At 40.6% G+C, this 19,958-nt stretch overlaps 1 protein-coding gene across 2 annotated transcripts in view; it reads left to right on the top strand.

Moving 5' to 3' along the window:
* Positions 1-19,958, top strand: part of stxbp5l (syntaxin binding protein 5L) — a 252,949-nt gene that overhangs the window by 149,682 nt on the left and 83,309 nt on the right. For both annotated transcript variants that reach the window (XM_052148848.1, XM_052148847.1), the window contains exons 6-7: positions 13,644-13,707; positions 19,416-19,499. In XM_052148848.1, the coding sequence (XP_052004808.1) occupies positions 13,644-13,707; positions 19,416-19,499 (148 nt within the window). The remainder of the gene's footprint in view (positions 1-13,643; positions 13,708-19,415; positions 19,500-19,958) is intronic.

Here is a 19,958-nt window from a genome sequence, read left to right as displayed (position 1 = left end):
GTGCTGACTCCCGGAAGCAAGCGAGGCGAGCGCGAAGCACTTTGCCTGTTAAAGCAAATCGCAGTGCTCGCACCCGCCCTGCTGCAACACGAGAGCAGCGCGCTCTTCCCCCATACAAACAGTGCAAAAACGTATGCAGTGTTTGCAGCTTTCAGTCATTCTCTCTTTTTTTCTTTTCTTTTTTTAGAAATATATATATATATATATATATGTATGTGTATATAATATTTTTTAAACAAAAGAGAAAAACATTCACTGCACACTGTCTAACCAATTCTAACTCCTAACAGAGGAAAGAAAGTTTTGACAGGGTTTGTAAAACACACAGAAACAGAATCGCTCTGAAAAAAGAGTTTCTGACGACACCTGGTGACGTATCCATTTATAGCCTGGCCGCAGTTGCATCTACTGATTACATCAGCCGAGGCTATAAATTCCGGTCAATGTTCAGTGACGTGTTACACACATTATTCAGCTCGGTCACAACTAGGATTGTTCCCCATAGCGCTTAGCAGCGCAGCATCATAGTGAAGCTTTTTGTAAAGGGAACCTAATGTTGATGTTGTTTTACTGCGGGGAAGCCTTACAAAATCAAATTGTGATTACCAAATTTGTTTACTGTACTTCAAAGAATACAATGATATTACCATGGTTCCAAAAACCATGGTTAGCACTTTACAATAAGGTTGCATTCATTAATATTAATGCAGTAGGTATCATGAACAAACAATGAACAATATATATTTTGACAGCAATTAATAATCTTTGTTAATGTTACTTAATAAATATACAATTGTTCATTGTTAGTGATTTGTTAGATTAGATGATAATTCATTATGCATTAATTAATGTTATCATATACAACTTTTAAATTATAAATGTATTTGTATATGTTGAAATTAACAATAACCAAGATTAATAAATGCCATAAAACTATTGTTCATTGTTAGTTTATTTTAACTACTGTTGTTAATTAATGTTTACAAATGGAACCTTATTGTAAAGTGTAAAACCAAAGAATCAAAATATGTGTCATACTATATTGTGGCATGCATATCATGATAATGTATTATGGAATGCTTGCCGATTACCCTTCTGATATTCCGGCAGTCTACCAGAGTTAAGGGGAAAGCTTTTCTGCCATTGCGTTCATGACCATATTTATGTGTACTCTAAATATGTCATGTTTTAAACAACAAAGCAGCACAGTACTTTTTCCCTGCTGCATTTGGGAATAGGTTATGAAAAATGCATTCACACAATCTCGGTATTGAGAGAATTCCCCTTTATAGAGGCAAAGTGCAGCTCATTTCAATGAATAACTATGAATGAATATAAACATCGCCCTTGTGCGCCAACAGTCGGCATCCCCTGATGGAAATCAAGTACAAGGATAGAAACAAGGAACCAGAGATTTGTTTTTTCCTCCTCCTGAGTCACACATGAATAAGTGTGGAAGGAAGATGAAAATGGGATAGGGATTCAAATGAGAGCCAGAGATTAACTGAGATCCTGTGAACCTCAGAACCTAAAACAATTCCACACTGTGCTACACTGAAATCAGTTGCCTTCAGATAACTGGTCTCTCTCAATCAGATGTCTTGTACACAAAAACCTCCCAAAATCTTAATTTGGAACAAGATATCTGACAAGTCCTTCTTCAAATGTGCAGCCATGCTTCACAGCCATCAGGAACATCACTGCTCATGCTGTGCGCTGGTCTCAATTCTGCACACTGTTTATCTTAAACCTCTGTGCCTGTAGTGTTGCTAATCTGTTTTACACTTTTAGCATCTTTGGAAATGGCATGAAAAAATGTCATGTTCTAGGTCATGCTGCACGTTTTATAATGTGGATTTTCTACTAAGATGCTCAAATCTTTAATGTAATAAGCAGAAACTTCCCTGTGGTACCTTCAAGCTTTTCAAATCACTCTCGCCAAATTGCAGCCAACCAATTTCTTGTTCTTCACCATAATAATCCAACCTACGCAAGCACCGAAAGCACTTCATCTACTCTTATCGTAGCCTTTGAAGTTGGATTCAAACAGAGAGTGAGCGCTCACAGCCAGCAAGGCTAGCGTTAGTATACACTTCACATTTGCTTTCAAACAATTAGTTAACAATAAATTAGTGTTTTTGGATTGCATATGTGGCTCTGTGTGTTCTCGCCGGAGGCTTATGTGATCACAGGTAGCAGAGGATGATAAGGGTGAGGGAGAGGAGGCTTGTCTTCATTTTTCACTGATAAGCAGGGACCTCCTGTTCTCATTGTCCTGTGTACATGCACACACACTCACTCACACATATCGTGCTATTTTACTGTCAGGCAATAGCCTACCTTACACACATACAGTGCCAGACAGGGTCTTCCATGGCGCCTGTCTGTCTGCTTGTTCAGAGAGCTAAACAGGTAAATAGGGATGGTGGGAAGGTGAAAGAAAAAAGACAGTGGAAAAGGAAATGAAAAAATGTGTGTTTATTTAATATATTTTTAATTTAAATTGATAATTTTTCTATTTATAACACAATCCTAAATCCCCAAAAAAATGGGACAGTATGGAAAATACTAATAATAATGAAAAGGAGTGATTTGCAAATTCTATTCACCCTGTGAAAAGAAAGCACTACAACAAATGTTTTAATGTTTTATATTGTGAATTTAATTATATATACATTGGATATAAAAGGTCTGCACACCCCTGTTAAAACAGCAGGTTTTGTTGTGATTTAAAAAATTAAATAAAGATAAATCATATCAGATGATTTTTGCACCTTTAATGTTAAAATTACAATGCATGCAAGATTTTTTCAGAGAGCAAAAATAAAAATCTTAGAATAACCTAACTGCATAAGTGTGCGCAACCCTGAACTAATACTTAGTTGAAGCACCCTTTGATTTTATTACAGCAAGCAGTCTGTTTGGATAAGTGTCTATTAGCCTGGCACATCTTGACTTGGGAATATTTTCACACTCTTCATTGCAAAAACATTCCAGATCTGTCAAATTGCGAGGGCATCTCCTGTGTATGGCCCTCTACAGGTCTCCCCACAGATTTTCTATAGGATTCAGGTCTGTTCTCTGGCTGGGCCATTCCAAAACATTAATCTTTTGTTTTTTTGCTGAAGCCATGCTTTTGTTGATTTGGATGTGAGCTTTGGATCATGGTCATGCTGAAAGGTGAAAGATATCTTAATTTTTTAGCTTTCTAGCATACACCAGAAGGTTCTGTGCCAAAATTGACTGGTACTTTGAGCTATTCATGATTCCCTCCACCTCCACTAAAGCCCCAGTTCCAGCTGAAGAAAAGCAGCCCCAAAGCATGATGCTGCCACCACCATGCTTCACCAAATGTTTTTGCGCCAAACATACCTTTTACAATTTAAGTCTCGTCAGACCATAACACATTTTTCCACATGGTTTTGGGAGACTACATATAGGTTTTTAGCCAGGCTAGGATGTTTTTTTTATCAGAAAAGGTTTGCGTCATACTTTCCCAACTTGTTGATGACTGTCTTCACTGTGTTCCATGGTATATCTAATTCTCTGGATTTTTATTTGTAGCCCTCACCTGAAGGATACCTTTCAACAATGAGATTCCGTTGATGTTTTGTATGCTCTTTGTGGCTCATGGCACTTGTAGTAGCATGCAACCAACAAGATGTCAGAAAAATCCTACAAGAACAGCTGAGATTTATTTTAAGTTAATCAGAGTCACTTCAGGTGAAGACAGGTGTGTACGAATTTTTACATTAAAGGTGCAAAAAGTCTTTACATCGCAAAAACCTGCTGTTTTAACAGGGGTGTGTATATTTTTACATACACAGTATATAATATATAAAAACGGACATAGTACAATTTATGATGCAATTATCTAAAAGCTAGGGAAAGATAAATAAGTTTTTAAGGCCCCCTGGAAAGACACTAGAGACAGAGATGACTTCATGGCCAACGGAAGCTCGTTCCAAAGTCTAGGGGCTGCCACCGCAAAAGCTCTATCAAATTGAGCTTTTATGCGAGATCGAGGAACGGACAAACACAGCTGATCACCAGAGTGGTGAGACAATGAAGGTTGATGCAAACTTATTAAATCAGAGATGTACTCTAAAACATGGAGAGCCTTAAATACATATAGCAACACTTTGTACTGGATTCTGTATTGGATCGGTAACCAATGTAGGCAAATCATTATTGAGGTAATATGGTCTCTTTTCCTGGTTCCAGTTAAAAGCCTAGTAGCTGAGAGAGAGATAGTGGCCTGACTCACACCCAGATACAAAGCATTCCAATAGTCCAAACGAGAAGACACAATGGCATGAACAACCTTCTCCAAATCATTAAAAGAGAGGATGGACTTCAACTTTGCTATAGATCTAAGATGGAAAAGGCTATTTTTAACAACATAATTTATTTGCCAATCAATATTGAGCTATTTACCACTGTGTAACATCACCAATTATTCTAAGAACACTTATTAAAGGGATAGTTCACCCAAAGTGAACATTCTCTCATCATTTACTCACCCTGTGCCATCCCAGATGTGTAGGACTTTCTTTCTTCTGCAGAACACAAACTAATATTGTTTTAAGAATATCTCAACTCTGTAGGTCCTTACAATGAAAGTGAATGGTGGTAAGGCCTTTTAACCTCGAAAAAGGAGATAAGGTCAGTATAAAAGTAATCCATATGACTTTAGTGTTTTAATCAATGTTTTCTGAAGTGATCTATTTGGTTTTGGGTGAGAACAGACCAAAATATATCTCCTTTTTCATTGTACATCTTGCCATTTCAGTCTCTAGGCACGATCATGATTTCAAGCTCCATTACATTTCCTAGTGCTTGATGCAGGCACAGAGCACTTGATGGCACTATATGAAGTGTAATAAGAGCTTGAAATCATGATTGCCAAGGTAACGGACCGACAGAGCTTAGATATTCTTCTGAAAATCTTTGTTTGTGTTCTACAGAAGAAAGAAAGTCATACACACATTAGATGGCATGAGGGTGAGAAAATGATGAGAAATTTCAGTTTTGGGGGAACTAACCCTTTAAGCTTTTAGGCACTGAAGACACAAGTTTGTTAAGTTTAGCAAGTGGAATTTCCCCCATTCACCCATTATGCTGGTCTTCAGCTGCGCAATTGTAAAGGGCCTTCATTCACGTATTTTGCACTTCATAATGTGCCAAACATTCTCAATTGGAGACAGGTCAGTACTGCAGGCATGCTTATCTATCACCCACCTTCCCTGCTTACACAGCCATGCATTTGTAATCTGGGCAGTATGTGGTTTGACATGGTCCTGCTGGAAAATGCAGGGATGTCCATTGAAAAGATGGCATCTAGATGGCAGCATATGTTGCTCCAATATTTTTGTTTAAAAACAAACCAACAAAACAAACAAAAAACTTTAAAAATTTGAAGGTAAAACATCAAATAATGTGTTTTTGTTTTGTTTTCAATACAGCACAGTGTGGATGGCATGAGTTTGGGGTGTGAATATCTGTTTGTTTAACCAATGGAAAACAGGAGGAGTGTTCAGGACTTGTTTGAAAACAGACATTATTTGTTTCATATTCACATTTCCGTTAAGTTAAACGGCACAGGAATTTTACACTTCAGCTTTAATTAGAAAATAAGATAATTTAAAGTTAAAATAATGGACAAAGAACATATAGCTGCCAAAACAGTTTACATGCAGCTGTTACACATTCTGTCTAAAGGGGCACTCACACCACATTTTGCGCTCCATACATTCCCATTTAAATGCATCCAAACCCAGGAGACTGAAAACATATGCCAATGTGAAGAAAATTCATGTTTGGCTGCAGATGAAAGTTCAAGTTTGGTGAACTTTGACTTGCGAACCTGAATGACGAGAAGACGCGTGATCAATAGAAGATCAAAATGTCACACACTGACCTCTTGGTTTAATACAAAGACATATTTCAAAACTGCGTGTTTTATTGTTTCAGGAAAGTGAGTGGACAAAATATCTGAACATTTTTAAACATTATTTATTTGTGATCTATCATTTACTTACACCAGAAGCCCTCCCGCATGACATTATACCCTCGTCAGTTGCACTGTCAGAAACAAACTGCATGCTCAAAGACTAGTGTGACTGCCCCTAAAAGCATTTGCAGTTGTTAGTTAAAATATTTATAAGAAAATCAATAAAAGCTAGCACAGAGATGTTATAGTCCAATTCCAGTGGGTTTTTTCTTTCTGCAAGTGATTCCAATCATTAGCATCAGCAAATTTGAAGGCAGATATTCAGGATAAGAAACATTGAGGAGAATGCAATTGGTTAATCTTGTTCGAAATTTGGCAGAGAGGAATTGTTGCATATTTTCATATAAACTGGTGTCAGACCAAGCAAGGTTTTGTAAATACATTGCCTAATAGAAAAATAAAAAAGTGATTGAAGAGGAAGGTAAAATCGCCTGGTGTGTTCATCTAGTCATAAAGATGAACATAGGAAGAGGAGTGCATTACACCTCGCTCACTTTGCCTGTGTTAGAGGACAATAATAGGACTCATACAGAGAGCGGAGACAAAGGGTCACTGCTTTTTATGAGACGAGCATCAATGCTGTGCTGGACATTCCATCAGACTGAAATTAAATTTGAATCCCAGAGAGAGAGACTTGTTTAGAGATGAAATATCTTTCCTATATCCTTTCTGCCTTTGTCTTTCACTAAAACAATCACTCTTTTTCATAATTTGTTGAACCTGCCAGCGGTCAAAACACTTTTCAAAGGTCTCTCTCTCTCTCACTCTCCCTGTTTTGTATTCTCTTAGTCCATCATGATTTGGTAATCTTAAAAAGCAACCATTATAATCCACCTAATAATGCTGACACATAATGATGCATTTTACAAATTGTTAATTCCTTTGATAGTCTCTTATATGAGTTATGTTGTAGTTTTAGGAAAGTCTATTAATGAAAGGTAAGATTTGTTTGTTTTGCTGGTTGATATGACAGTCATTGTGAGTAAACATTCCTTTCAGAATGGAAGCAGCATCAGGAAAACCTTTTCAGATACTGTTGGCCTTTGTATGTATAATCATCCTAGAGTAATTTATTATGCAACCGAAAGTGTCCGAAAAATTACTATTCATTTTTTCGGGTATAACATTTTTCAAGTGAACAAAGTGCATCTTTAATTTATGCATAGTGAGTTGGAATGTCAAACATTGTGTTGTAGGAACAGTATGTGAGCTAGGAATTTAATAAGGAATAAACTGTCCTTATTCTACATCATTATTATGTAAGGACATGTTTAATGGAATTAGTCATGTTCAACAACCATTATAAAAAGATAAATCTCAAATAATTAGATTATTTGTCGGAATAAAATTCTCCACCATTGAATTCGTAATACAACGTCTCGTTCTATCCACTCACAATTTATCTTTAATAAGGGAATTATGATTAATTCACTTATTGGAGTAATACTATTCTCATGGCTTATTGAAAATAATATCACACTGTGACAGGGCGGAGAGCAGGGCTGGGTCATGATTATACACACCCAAGACCCAGGAAGGAGGAGGGATACGCCGTAGTAGAGTTCTCGCTTCTACCGTCCACCCCAATGGAGCAGCCGTGGGCGTCTGCCAGTGGATGAAGACGGCCGCTGACCACGAGGGGAGAAGGGGCTCTTAACTGACCGCCTGTAGCAGTCAGGGCCGCTGCCAGGGCCGGTGGATCCTCTACCAGCCGCTGAAATGTGCCGGGGTCTGAGACCGCCAACCGCGAGGGGGGAGGGGCTCGCTGCCGACCGCCTGAAGCAGGAGAACCGCTTCCAGGGGCGGAGGAGACCCCTTCTGTTCCCCGATAACGTGGCGGGGCGTTCCGTCTGGCAGGGGCTAGAGGACTGCCTCCTATCCGCCCAGTGAGGCACGGCTGTCGTCCGTTAGTGGGTGGAGGAGTGGCCGAGGACCAAGCTACGGCATATCGGTGAACTGGCGAGATCCGATTTGACAATATAAATAATACTTTAATGAGAAACTTAAACAAAAGACACAAACACACACATGATGGTCAGCTGACAGTAAACGATCTCTCTCTCATCGCACCACTATCCGCAGTCTGCCTTTATCCCTTTCAGAGGCTTAATTATCCTGATAAGGGACCGGGTGTGTATAATCACGACCCGGACCCACCCTCCGCCCTGTCACGCACACATATTTAGGTATAGCTTTGAAGCAAAATCTTTTAAAAACAGGGATGAGATTATTTATCGAAAATATACCACAGTCAAATTATATTTGGATGCAGACAAAATGTATTGCTATTCTAAACATAAAACTAATCTAACACATACAACATGAAACACGTTGGTGAGTAAAGTGACAGAATGATCAATACAGTGAAAATGTACTTTATGGAGTCTGTTGACAATGCCTTTAGAACCTTTGATCCTTCTTTGGGTAATCCGATTGCAAATCGATTTAGACTCAAAGTATTTCGCTAATACACCAGCACTTTGAGCAAAAGTGTGGAGAGGTACTTGCATGCTGTTGCAATTCCTTGCATTGCGTTTCCTTGCTATGGCTTGGTTCTTTGGCTCTTTGTAGAAATGTCATACTATCAGTGTTTTGGACCTCTGTTAGATTGTGATATCTGTTGTGTCGATGGATTATGAGGTGGTGGGCTTTGAAGTGAGGCCTTCCGCAAGAGGACTTGTGACTCCTGTTACGTGTGTGTGACTGTAGAGCAGAGAGTGAAAGGCTTCCTTGAGACTTCGGGTCCCAAGTTTCATTGAACCCTACATGGCACAGAGACTGGAAATGAAGAGCTGCAGAGGAAATGAAGAGCAAGAGAGCTGAAGAAGAGAGAAGACTGAGAGAGAAGAGGATACCGAGAGAGTGTTCTTCCTTGGTAGGAAACTTTTGAGCTAAAATTGGCTGCACCCCAAAGTTGTCCTAAGCCAATCAGAAGTGGATTTTCAGAGTCACATGGTCAACTGGTCTGTCTTTTTCAAAGTTGATTTACAATCCTTTGTGTGGAGGATTCTTACAAACTTCCCGCTCATACTAGTGAATGTTTAATCATGAAATGTTTTATCTTGAAAACAGTGCAAGAGACATTCATTGTCATCAACATTCTCTATGTAAAATAATTTGCATACTAAATATGACATAATTTCATGAAAATGATACGTGTAAGTAACAAAACATGAAAATACCTGATTACAAATCATACTGGTAAATTCATTGGTTTTACAACATGCATAATAGATTACACATTATGAGAAACCTGATTGTCAGGGTATATTATCAGGTTAAGCCTTGAATAGTTACCATTATTAGTAGAGTGAGATGAATAATACAAGATTAAAGATTATAATCATCGATTTGTCAGTTACAATTGATTACAAATCACTACACATATTTTAAAAGGTACATCGGTCTATAATCATTAATTTGTCAGTTATAAAATTGAATCACAGGTAAAAGTAATTTTCAGAATTATCTAGCATGGCTAGGTATTGTGTACATTTTGGGTCCAAATGCATTCTGTACATTTTAGAGTGTTAAATCAACGATTAAGATCAGATGTCTTCATATTAGGATCGTGCTAACAAGAGGGGCTTTAACAAGGAAACCTTTCAAAGAAAGCCTGCTTTAACTCTGTGTGGTAGTTCAGAAGGTCATGCTGAGTCTGCTCCATGTCACCATTCCACGGGTTTAGGGGTATCTGGCCAATAAAATGAACAAAAGATGCCATTGCAAACTGTGGACTTCAAGGCATAATTTTATGTTATTGCATAATTATTTGTAAAGCTGCTTTGAAGTTATGTGTTTTGAAAAGCGCTATACTAATAAATAATTGTCTAAATATTTTCTTGTAGTATCTGCAGAGAAAGCCATTGAATTACATTTTTATATAAAAATGGATCAATGATAGCCTTGGTGTGGAACTCAGAGGCACTCAGAGTATTGGGTAATATGTTTCAAAAAAGATTGTAGAAGATGCAGAAATGAGCTTCTCTTGGGTAACCAGAGGTACCATTGGGACATGGAGCTGTGACAGATCAGTGAAATTAAAAATTAATTCAACATTATAGAAGTCGTCGCAAAGGATGAGGAGGCTTCACAAGGAAAATAAATAAGTACACTGCTTGAGCTCAGAGTCAAGAAAATACCTGTTGCAGAAATTGAGTAATGGTAGAAAAGGAGTCATTATGATGGACAGATCATGATCTGGTGGAGCTGAAGGTCAGTCGATTATGAAAACTAGTGCAGATCGAAGCAAAATGGGAGCTCAGTGTGAAGATAAAGGACTACAGGAGTGGATGAGATGTTTGTGGTGGTATGTGGTTTTATGCTACGACATTTAAAAAAAGTGCTGCTGATATTACTAAGAAAAGAACTGATTTACAGTTTAGACATTCCATCTTATAGACATCTTAAGTCAATTGTACACTACAAGACTGAAGCTTGTCACCCTGGGTACATTTAAAGATTCACATTTTTTTGTTTTCTGTCATGTTGGTGCACACATTAAACAACTAAACACATACTGTGAATGTCAATTTCATTGTCATTCTCCACTCTGACAGTACTTACATTCACAAAATATATTTTTACACAGTATGTAGCAGTATGTTGATTCTTTATGTCACCAAAAAACAGATGAAGTGTATACAGCCATTTATGCTCTGTTTATACAAACTGCATAAAAATGATAAAGAGCTATAAATAGGGAAAAGTTTTATTTACTTATTTATTTATTTATTTATTTATTTTCTCCGACATCCCACTGAATCTCTCTCCTCTTGGACTCTTTCGCTCTTTCACAATTTAATTGTCTGTTACTCATTATTTCTCTCTCTATAGTCAGGACAGTGGACACATCTGTTTTAAAACTAGCGCCTCATAAGTGTGCAACGATCTTTAGTCTTGTAGTGTACGCTTGACTTTATGTACACTTCATTTGATATCTGTACAGAGAAAGAGACCATTAAACATGTATGAAACACTTCCACTTTGTTCCTGGTATGCCGTGGTTAGTACCTACCAAAAGTGATCGAAGGAAGGTGAACCGGCAACAGGGTCATGGGCGCCCATCCACTATATAGTACACTATTTTGAGTGTCTGCCATTTTGTAGCAGTGTCTGAATTCTGAGTGAGCCACTCTTTCCTTACTTTTGTTCAATCATTATTACCCACAATGCACTCTAATGGTTAATTGCCCACAATCCACCACAGGGAAGATGTACTAGCTGGGAGTTTACTGCTTCCTTCAATCATGCAATGTTTTATTTCATGCTGAATGTATTAAAATTACTTTTTGACAAATCATTACTTGATTAAAATGTAGAGAGACAAAACATACAGATACATTTTAAAATGTACTCTTTATTTGATCAAATGTGTTTACTCTTTATATTAACATGCAGTATATATTAAAAATGACAAACAGAATGAAAATGTATTGTATTTCTATATTATTTAATAAGAATAACAAGTAGGGTGCAAGTATTTTAAATGTTCATATGTGAAGTTGTTTCTGTGACAGCCCCAGAGATCCGACACTTTGTGTATACATCAGCGTCCAAATTCACTTGTTTCATTCACTCACTGCTGAGATAACTGCCATTCACTATATAGGAAATAGTGAATGATTTTGGACACAACCAATCTCTCTTCGCCATATGACCGCCTCGTGCCCGCACATCTCTCATGCGCGTGCCCCATGCACCTCACTGTGCATGCCACAAATGCTGTCTGTTCGCACTCCAGTTGTCAATCACACAAACGCAGAGCCAAGGCATTTATTTAAAATTAACTTGGATGTTTAAATGGATTTACACAGTTAATTCACCTGAAGTAGCTGTGACAAAGCTCACTGATATATTGCTGCGCTGATTTAAATATGTACACTTAAAAACTGATTTCATAAGAGCCCAGTTACAGAATCACACTGAAAATGATCATCGCATTACATTAAAATATACCTCAACGTGCTACCTTAAGTTGAAGCTGTGATTTTAATCTTGAAATATCAGCTTGTCTTGTTGTTAAATGAAGGCATTGCATGACGAAACTATCCTTTTTATCACTGTGCGGAGTGAAGAAAATGTTTCACTCTGAAGAGTTTGATGCTGCAGCACTGATGACTTGAGTGATAGTCGATGACAGCAGCATGCCCTCGTAAAATTGCCATTCAGTAATCTCTCAATAAATTACACATTAATTAAAATTAAACCCAGTAATGTAATGACAGGAATGCCACCCATTTTAAAGAAGTAAAAGTAAAACAAATTAATTCCAAATTTATTTGAGTGAAAGTAAGGAGTACCCACTTTTAAACCTACTCTAAAAGTAATTTTCCCCCCAAAAAGTTACAATGTAGCATGTTACTACCCAACTCTGCACATTACAGATAAAACAATACACGTGTTTTTACTTAATATTTTGTATTGTGATTGCTATAACAAAAATACATGGGGGGCACTTTTCAACATGTTCTTTACAGCATTTCACATTTATTTTCCTATGCACAGCAACTGATTAGTAAACTAAATGAGTTTCTGTGTTGCCATGATACCAGAGTTCGCTGGAGGCATTATGTGATATTTTGGCTTTGTGTTGGCCTAGAGTCTCTGTAATGTCTAGTCCAATAACATTTACACCAGCAGAGACAAATGTGTGTCTGTGAGTGTCAGTTGTTGTGTGTGTGCACACAAACATGAAAGAGTTATTTTCCCCTTCTCGCTCTGACGTTACTTTGCTATTTTTCATGTCTGTCTTGTACTTGGCATATTCCCACACAATACCAGAGGAGTCATTTCACCGGAGACTGTCTGAGCACATTTCCCGACCTGTCACTCTTTTCCTTTGAAATACTACTGAAAAGAAGACCTTGATGGGTAGAATTCTGTCAAAAACACTGGGGGAAACTTTCTGAATATTCAGAATATTTCCTATTAAAAGAAGTTGTGGCAGGACATACAGAAGGGATTTTTAAAAAATAAGCCAATAGCCTTTAGTTTAAGACATCTTCCCAAATCATGATTGTGATTGGAATGCTGGAATCTTAATAACCTCTACTAACTTGAAAATACAGCATAGTATACAAATAATGCTTCTTCTATTTTTAAATAGTAAGTGAATGAGTAAGAGAGCACTAGTATATAGAAGGTCACAAAGCTAACAGAGTGTGGAGGCGAGGGCGTTGTTGAGCGTTCATCTGGGGAGAGAAGAAGTGGTAAGGGTTTTCACCTGAGATTAACTGCTGGTAATTGCTGTTTCTTTGTTTACAGTGAGAGATGGGGAAATAAAAGGGGCCAGACCTCAGAGTGAGGGAGAGAGAGCCCAGATGAAGCTTAGAGTGTGTTGGCAGCTGCCAGTCCCACTAAATAGAGCTTTTTGAGTGTTTATATGAAGATTTACTGTTACACAGTCAAGCGAACGTGTTTGTGTGAATAAACTTACCTTTGAGTTGGATATCCCATTTCCACATTCCTCAAACCTGTTACACAAAGATGGACATAATATCACAAAAATCTAATTCTGATTTAACGAGGTCTGTAAAAACGTATCACTGGCTCAATATGCATGATGAAGATTTGTAATGTCTATCATTCTGTTATCTATTAAAGAAATAGAATCTCTCTCTGTTTTCAGATCAACAAAGACACATCCAGGTCCAGTTGTTCATCTGAGTGACAGTCCAAAAGATGAAGGAAAGGTGAGGACTGTTCTTTTACTCATCTTTTTTCATTGCATTTTAAAGGAATCAAGAATTTAAAGCTTCCCAGAAAACCAAAAACAAATGTTCACATAAGCCCACAAACTAAGAAAAATAAGTGTAAGTGCTCCTTTAACAAGTGGAGTTATTTTTAATAGGCACTTTGCATGCGTTGGCACAGGACTGATTAATTAACACTCATTGGGGTCCATGCACACACACTTATGTGACCTGGTGTTCACCCCAACTACTTTTCTTAGCATCTAGTATCCTGTATTGGGGATGCATGCTGAAAATCTGTCTCTCTCTCTCTCGCTCTCTCTCTCTCTCTCTCTCTCTCACTCATGCACACACACATATAAACACAAAATCACACTCATTTAACAGAATAGTTTCACAAAAAAAATGAAAGATCTGTCACCAATTACTCACGCTCATGTTGATCAAAACCCCCTCAAACTTTCTTTCCTCCGAGTAACACAAAAGTAGATGTTAGGCCAAATTGTCTAAATTATTCTACAAGAAATGTGGATGGTGATATTTGCTGCCAAGCTCCAAATAGGAGAAAAAAAAATCACCAATAACATATACTGATAGAAGTCCATATGACTATGCACTATATTTCAAAGTCTTTTGAAACCAGACCTCATTGATACCTTTCCCATCAGAACTCACATGTCTCATTCACATATGTGTACAATTAAAATAATGGTGCCTTTAGATTTGTTGACGTCATTGAGGGACAACCCATTTGGTTCTTGCATCACGGGACCAATCACAATGCTATATATGTGACCACAAATGACAGCAAAGGGGAATTACTTGTTTCTGTCTTTTGCTCACAGAAACCTTCTTATGGCTTTCTAAGATCGAACTTGGAATATAGCTCACACATGTTATGGATTACTTTTACGCTACTTTTATGGAGATTTTTGGAACAATAAACCATCTTCCACTTGTCAAAATCTGCTCAGACATCATCTCCTTTTGTGCCTTGCAGAAAAAACAAAAAAATCTAATTGGATTGAGTTGACATGGGGTTGAGTAAATAATTTTCACTTTTGGGTGAACATCCTTTAGGCCATTTCTCTGATCTCCTGCTGTCTCCAGGAGGAGGTATGGCATTTTGTAGTGGGTACTGTGGGGCCATTTTCCAGGAAAAATAACCAGGCCATGTTACACATTGCTAAGTCACAGCAGGTCAGATGCATTAGAGCAATTGATAAAGACAGGTTTGGCGAACCAGTAAGCTCTTGTCTTAGAGTTTAATGTTAGTAACATAACTATGCAAAACATGATATGAGCTCAAGGCTTTTGAATCAAACATTCAGTCAGTAAATTAGTCATTCCTGTCCCAATCATATGTCTATATGTCAATAATAGCAAGTAGCCTTTAGTTTAAGACACTTCACCTAACCATTATTCTGATTAGAACAATATCTTCATTGCCACTACTAACAACTGAATACTGCACAGTATACACTGTATGCTGCCTGCTATTTTCAAAATAGCAAGTGAATGAGGAAGAAGGAGGGAATTAGTATAAAATTGTCTTCAAAGCTAACAGAGATGGACTTAAAACCACAAATATATTTTTCTCAATACTTCAATTACGTGAACATAGGAGTGAATTGTAGTTCCCTATCTGTCACTCACTCGACGTTGTATCGATGAGATGACATTTGGGGTTGCTCCTGCGGAGGCCAGACATCTCTGATCTTGAGAAAAGGCCAATGGAAATTGGAGTGTGGAATTTGCATGCCACTCGCCCGGGCATATGGGTATAAAAGGAGTGACGTGACAAACACACATCAGATATCTTCTTCGGAGCCGAGCGAGCAAGTTCACAGAGCTGAATTCCTCTGCCGCCTCCATTCATCTCTCTACGCTGTTGGATCTATGGCGCATTCCAGCGGTCCCCCTCGCACACCACGGTTGTGCTGAGCAAATTCCCCTGGGTGCTTCAGCAGCAGAAAACTAGCAGAAAACTACGGAGTGAACAACTTCACTTATATATATCTATTTATTCCTACGTATACATACATATATATATATATTAAAACACATAAAAGAGTTTAATTTCCTCTAAAAGTGTGGTGCAAACGAAAAACTTCTTTTTCAAGATGCCTTTTTCGTTTCTGGATATTTCCTGGTTGCGATCGTTACCTCTCCGCTTCTCACAGCCACTTTCGCTGCCTCTCGTGTTGGGCACTGCCCACGCAGGGACAGCGCTTGTGGATGGATCATGCTCTCACTTCGAGGACATGATTCTGTCATTGTTGCGGTCACCCCAGTGGCTCCCCGACTCGGTTCTACCCACGGGTATGAGGCGGGGTCAGTTAGCACTGGGGGCGATTTGGGGATTTCAATGGGAGCTTCTCCACTGGGAAACCACCCACGGATCTCCCATTCCCCAGCACGCTCGTTTGCCCCAGCGAGTTCGCGATATGACTGCCGGCTCGTCTCAGGGCGAGTTCGTGGTCGCGTTTGCAGCTCGCGAAGTGGACGAGCTTTCGATTACAGCATCGGAAAGTGGCTTGGTTCAGTCTCTCGCCATGCGCAGCTGACGGCCATGCTTGCCCGGGCGGCTGCGAGCGTCGGGATGGAGTGGAATCCTCCGCTCCCCCTGAACCCTCGTGGCCCGGTGATTGGTCCCGGGGCTCCGAGTGCCGCTTACGTCCGTGCCCCGCCCCCGTACCTTTTTCCCAGAAGTGCATGATGAGCTCACACGATCGCGGCGGGCACCTTTTACTGCCCGGACCCGGTTTGCAGGCTCGTCCTCTCTTACTACCCTCGACAGTGGGGCTGCGAGGGGGTGCTCGGTGTTGGTAAGGCAATCACGGTGCACTTGTGCCCGCAGCGCGCCGCCACCAGGCAGAGCCGTCCGAGTCTCCCGTCCAGGGCCCGTGGGTTTACGTCCTCACTCATAACTGAGCCTACAGTGCAGCTGGACAGGCCACCTCCGCCCTGCACGCCACGGCTCTCCAGCAAGTGCACCAAGCCGTGGTGCTCAAAGAACGGCACAAGGGTAGTTCTGACCAAAGATTTATGCAGGAGCTGCGCTCAGTGACTGGTCTCGCCCTCCGAGCGATGATGGTCACGGCGTGGTCTCTTGAGCAGGCGATGTCCACCTTAGTGGTCCAAGAGCACCACCTTTGGCCCAACTTGGTCGAACCAGTTTGGCCTATTCGGCGGCACCGTAGAGGATTTCGCCCAGCAATCCTCAGTAGTTAAAATGCAGACGGGGACCATTCAACGCATCCTGCCCCGGCGCGACACAATTTCTCACACCCCCATCTGTTTGTTGCCAAGGGCGTCCCCCTGCGGCAGCAACACTGGCTCCGCCACAGCCTGCCCCAGTAGCCACCCTCAGAAAGCAGATGCCACTGTCTCATGGCCGGTCGCCAAGAACCCAAGAAAGGCTTCAAATCGTTCCCTGAGATGGACAGTCCAGGAAGTAGGAGACCCGCTGCACAGGAGCTGGTAAGAGCACCACTCCTTCCCCATTGGAGGGCCGGATGGAGGTCTTTTCTTACCCGCAATGCCACGTGCCGCAGTACCCACATTCTAAGAAAAAAGCTGTCTTCTCATATCCTGGGCCTCACAGTCGGTGTCCCCGGCAGTCGTTATCACGACTACCAGGCACCATTTCTCTATCTGGCAGGTATCGTGCCTCGGAGACGGGCCTCCCGCCCCCGCGCGCCCAGCTGTAGCAAAAATCCGCCCCTGATGTGATGATCTCCACAGGCTACGAGGACAAAAATCTTCCTCCCCTGTCCCAGGCTGTTCCGGGAGCTGCCACAAGGAGCCAGGTAAGTGCTTTGATGTCTCTAGACTCAGAACCTCGGGCTCAGCCTCGTCGCCGTACGTCCGACGCTGTAGTTCCTTTGGTCCCTCTCGCGCAGAGCTTTGGGGAGCTCCCTTCAGCAGAGCTAAAGGTGCTCTCTCTGAAGACCGCCCTCCTGACAGCGCTCACCTCCATCAAGAAAGTATGGGACCTGCAGGCGTTCTCTGTCAGCGAACTGTGCCTAGAGTTAGGTCCGGGCTACGTGCCCAAGGTTCCCATGACCCCTTTCAGGGATCAGGTGGTGAACCTGCAAGCGCTGCCCCAGGAGGAGGCAGACCCAGCCTTGGTGTTGCTGTGTCCGGTGCGCGCTCTTGGCGTCTACTTGTATCGCACGCAGAGGTTTAGAATCTCCGAGGAGCTCTTTGTCTGCTTCGGTGGACAGCGGAAGGGAAGCGCTGTCTCCAAACAGAGGCCATCACTATGGCATATCACACCCAGCACGTGCCGCACCCTGCTGGTCTACGAGCCTATTCTACCAGGGGTGTTGCGGCTTCTTGGGCATTGTCCCACGGCACCTCTCTAGCAGAGGTTCCATAACCTCATGGTTAAGCCAGTTTTTTCCCTTGTGTTATCAGGTGACACAAACAGGTAAGTTCAGGTCAGCTGGCCGGGTGTATCGTTTGTGTATAGCGCCTTTCCCCTCCCTTGAGGCGAAGATGTGCACTCTTTTCCCAGTTGCGTTCACAAGAAGTATGAACCCTGGACATTCTTCCTCCCTAGCCTAGCAGCCGTCGAGCCTACGGAGAGGCTCGTTGCCACCCCAGGTAAGTGCTCCACATGTGCTGGTTGTCCCCCTAGGCAACCCTGTGTGAAGTATATTCTGCAAAATGGTTTTCCTGCTGGTAAACCGCGTCTTCCTTGGGCAGAGGGCCCTCTGTCGTTGGTCGCCGTGTTTGTAGTAACTCCTCGACCCTTGGGTAGGATCTACCACGACGCCGCTCCACACGATGTGCTTCCGCTCCTAACCGGTTAAGACTGTGTGTTGTATACAACCTTATTAATTAAGTTATTATTAATTAAGTTTAAGTTCCTGCATTTGACAAGAGCACATTAGAGCAAGTTTTATTCACAGCAGCACCATTTCTTATGGGAATTGCAAAGAGACTTTTAGAGATAGACAGTTGTTTTATAGTGTTTTTTTTTATCATTCTGTTGACAAAACATTGAAATGTTTTATCCTTAAAATAATGTCAGTAGACAAAAAACTATAGACAGCATGATTTGTGGAAAATCAGACATGATCTAGGAGCTTTTTGAGAGCTTTTTACAGTGCATGAGTTGAGGGAAGGAGGTGCACATGTGGAGGTGAAGATATCAGTAGAAACCGCTGAATCAACAGGACACACACTTCTGAATTAATGAGCTTTGCCAAGCTTTGCACATACAAACAAACACACACACACATGTTGGATGTAGGTATTTGTGGTTTACGAGGACTCTCCATAGCCATCATTTATATTATACTGTACAAACTATATATTCTATTACATAACCCTACCCCTAAACCTAACCCTCACAGATAACTTTCTGCATTTTTATATAAAAAAATAAAATAAAATTCCTATGATGAAACCAAATCCACACTTATGTGTGTAGCCAATTTTTTGGCCAAGGTCTATGAGATAAGAGAGGACGAAAGGTTTAGAGTTAGTCTGTTTTGATTAAGACTTTGCTCTGTCCTGTCCACATAAATATTAAATATGACCATGCACTGGTGTGTCTGTTTTGTTGTGAACCAAAACGGCCAAAAGGCCCCTGACATTTATTGCACACCTTCTGCTCTGTTTTCACTGTTTACTGCTGCTCAGTTGAGACTGACAAACTGCTACTGCTCTCCTCTGTGTTTGTGTGTGTGTTTCAGTTGCTGATAGGCTTTGAGAGCGGCACAATAGTAATGTGGGAGCTGAGGGCAAAAAGAGCCGACTTCAGGATATACTATGATGAGGTACATCTCAGTGTGTGTGTGTGTGTGTGTTTGTGTGTGTGTGGGGTCGGGTTTTGCTCACATTGTGTGGACCAAACATATTTTGTATGTTTGTAAACATACAAAATACTGCCTTAATTAAAACTGAAAACACAAAAAGGTTTTTGTAAGGACTTCTGTGTTCCTGTAGCTGGTCGGGCATGGCACTTAGCAACACCAAGGTCATTTGATTCCCAGGGAACACACATAAAATGTATACATTGCACTAATTCGTTCTGAATAAAAGCCAAATGCATAAATATACTTGCAAGTGGTTAGGCTTAGGGGTAGGGTTATAGCAGGGGTGCCCAATACGTCGATCGCAATCTACCAGTTGATCGCAAAGGCAATGCTGGTAGATCGCACAAAATGTAAATGTGCTTTCGTTAAATTTTAATAAAAATAAATATAATGTCTTTCCTTCTTTTAGTTTTAAACTTG

Source organism: Xyrauchen texanus, chromosome 18 (assembly GCF_025860055.1).
Source record: "Xyrauchen texanus isolate HMW12.3.18 chromosome 18, RBS_HiC_50CHRs, whole genome shotgun sequence".
NCBI lineage: Eukaryota > Metazoa > Chordata > Actinopteri > Cypriniformes > Catostomidae > Xyrauchen > Xyrauchen texanus.
The sequence above is the reverse complement of the archived record's forward strand: the minus strand, read 5'-3'. Positions and strand labels throughout refer to the sequence as shown.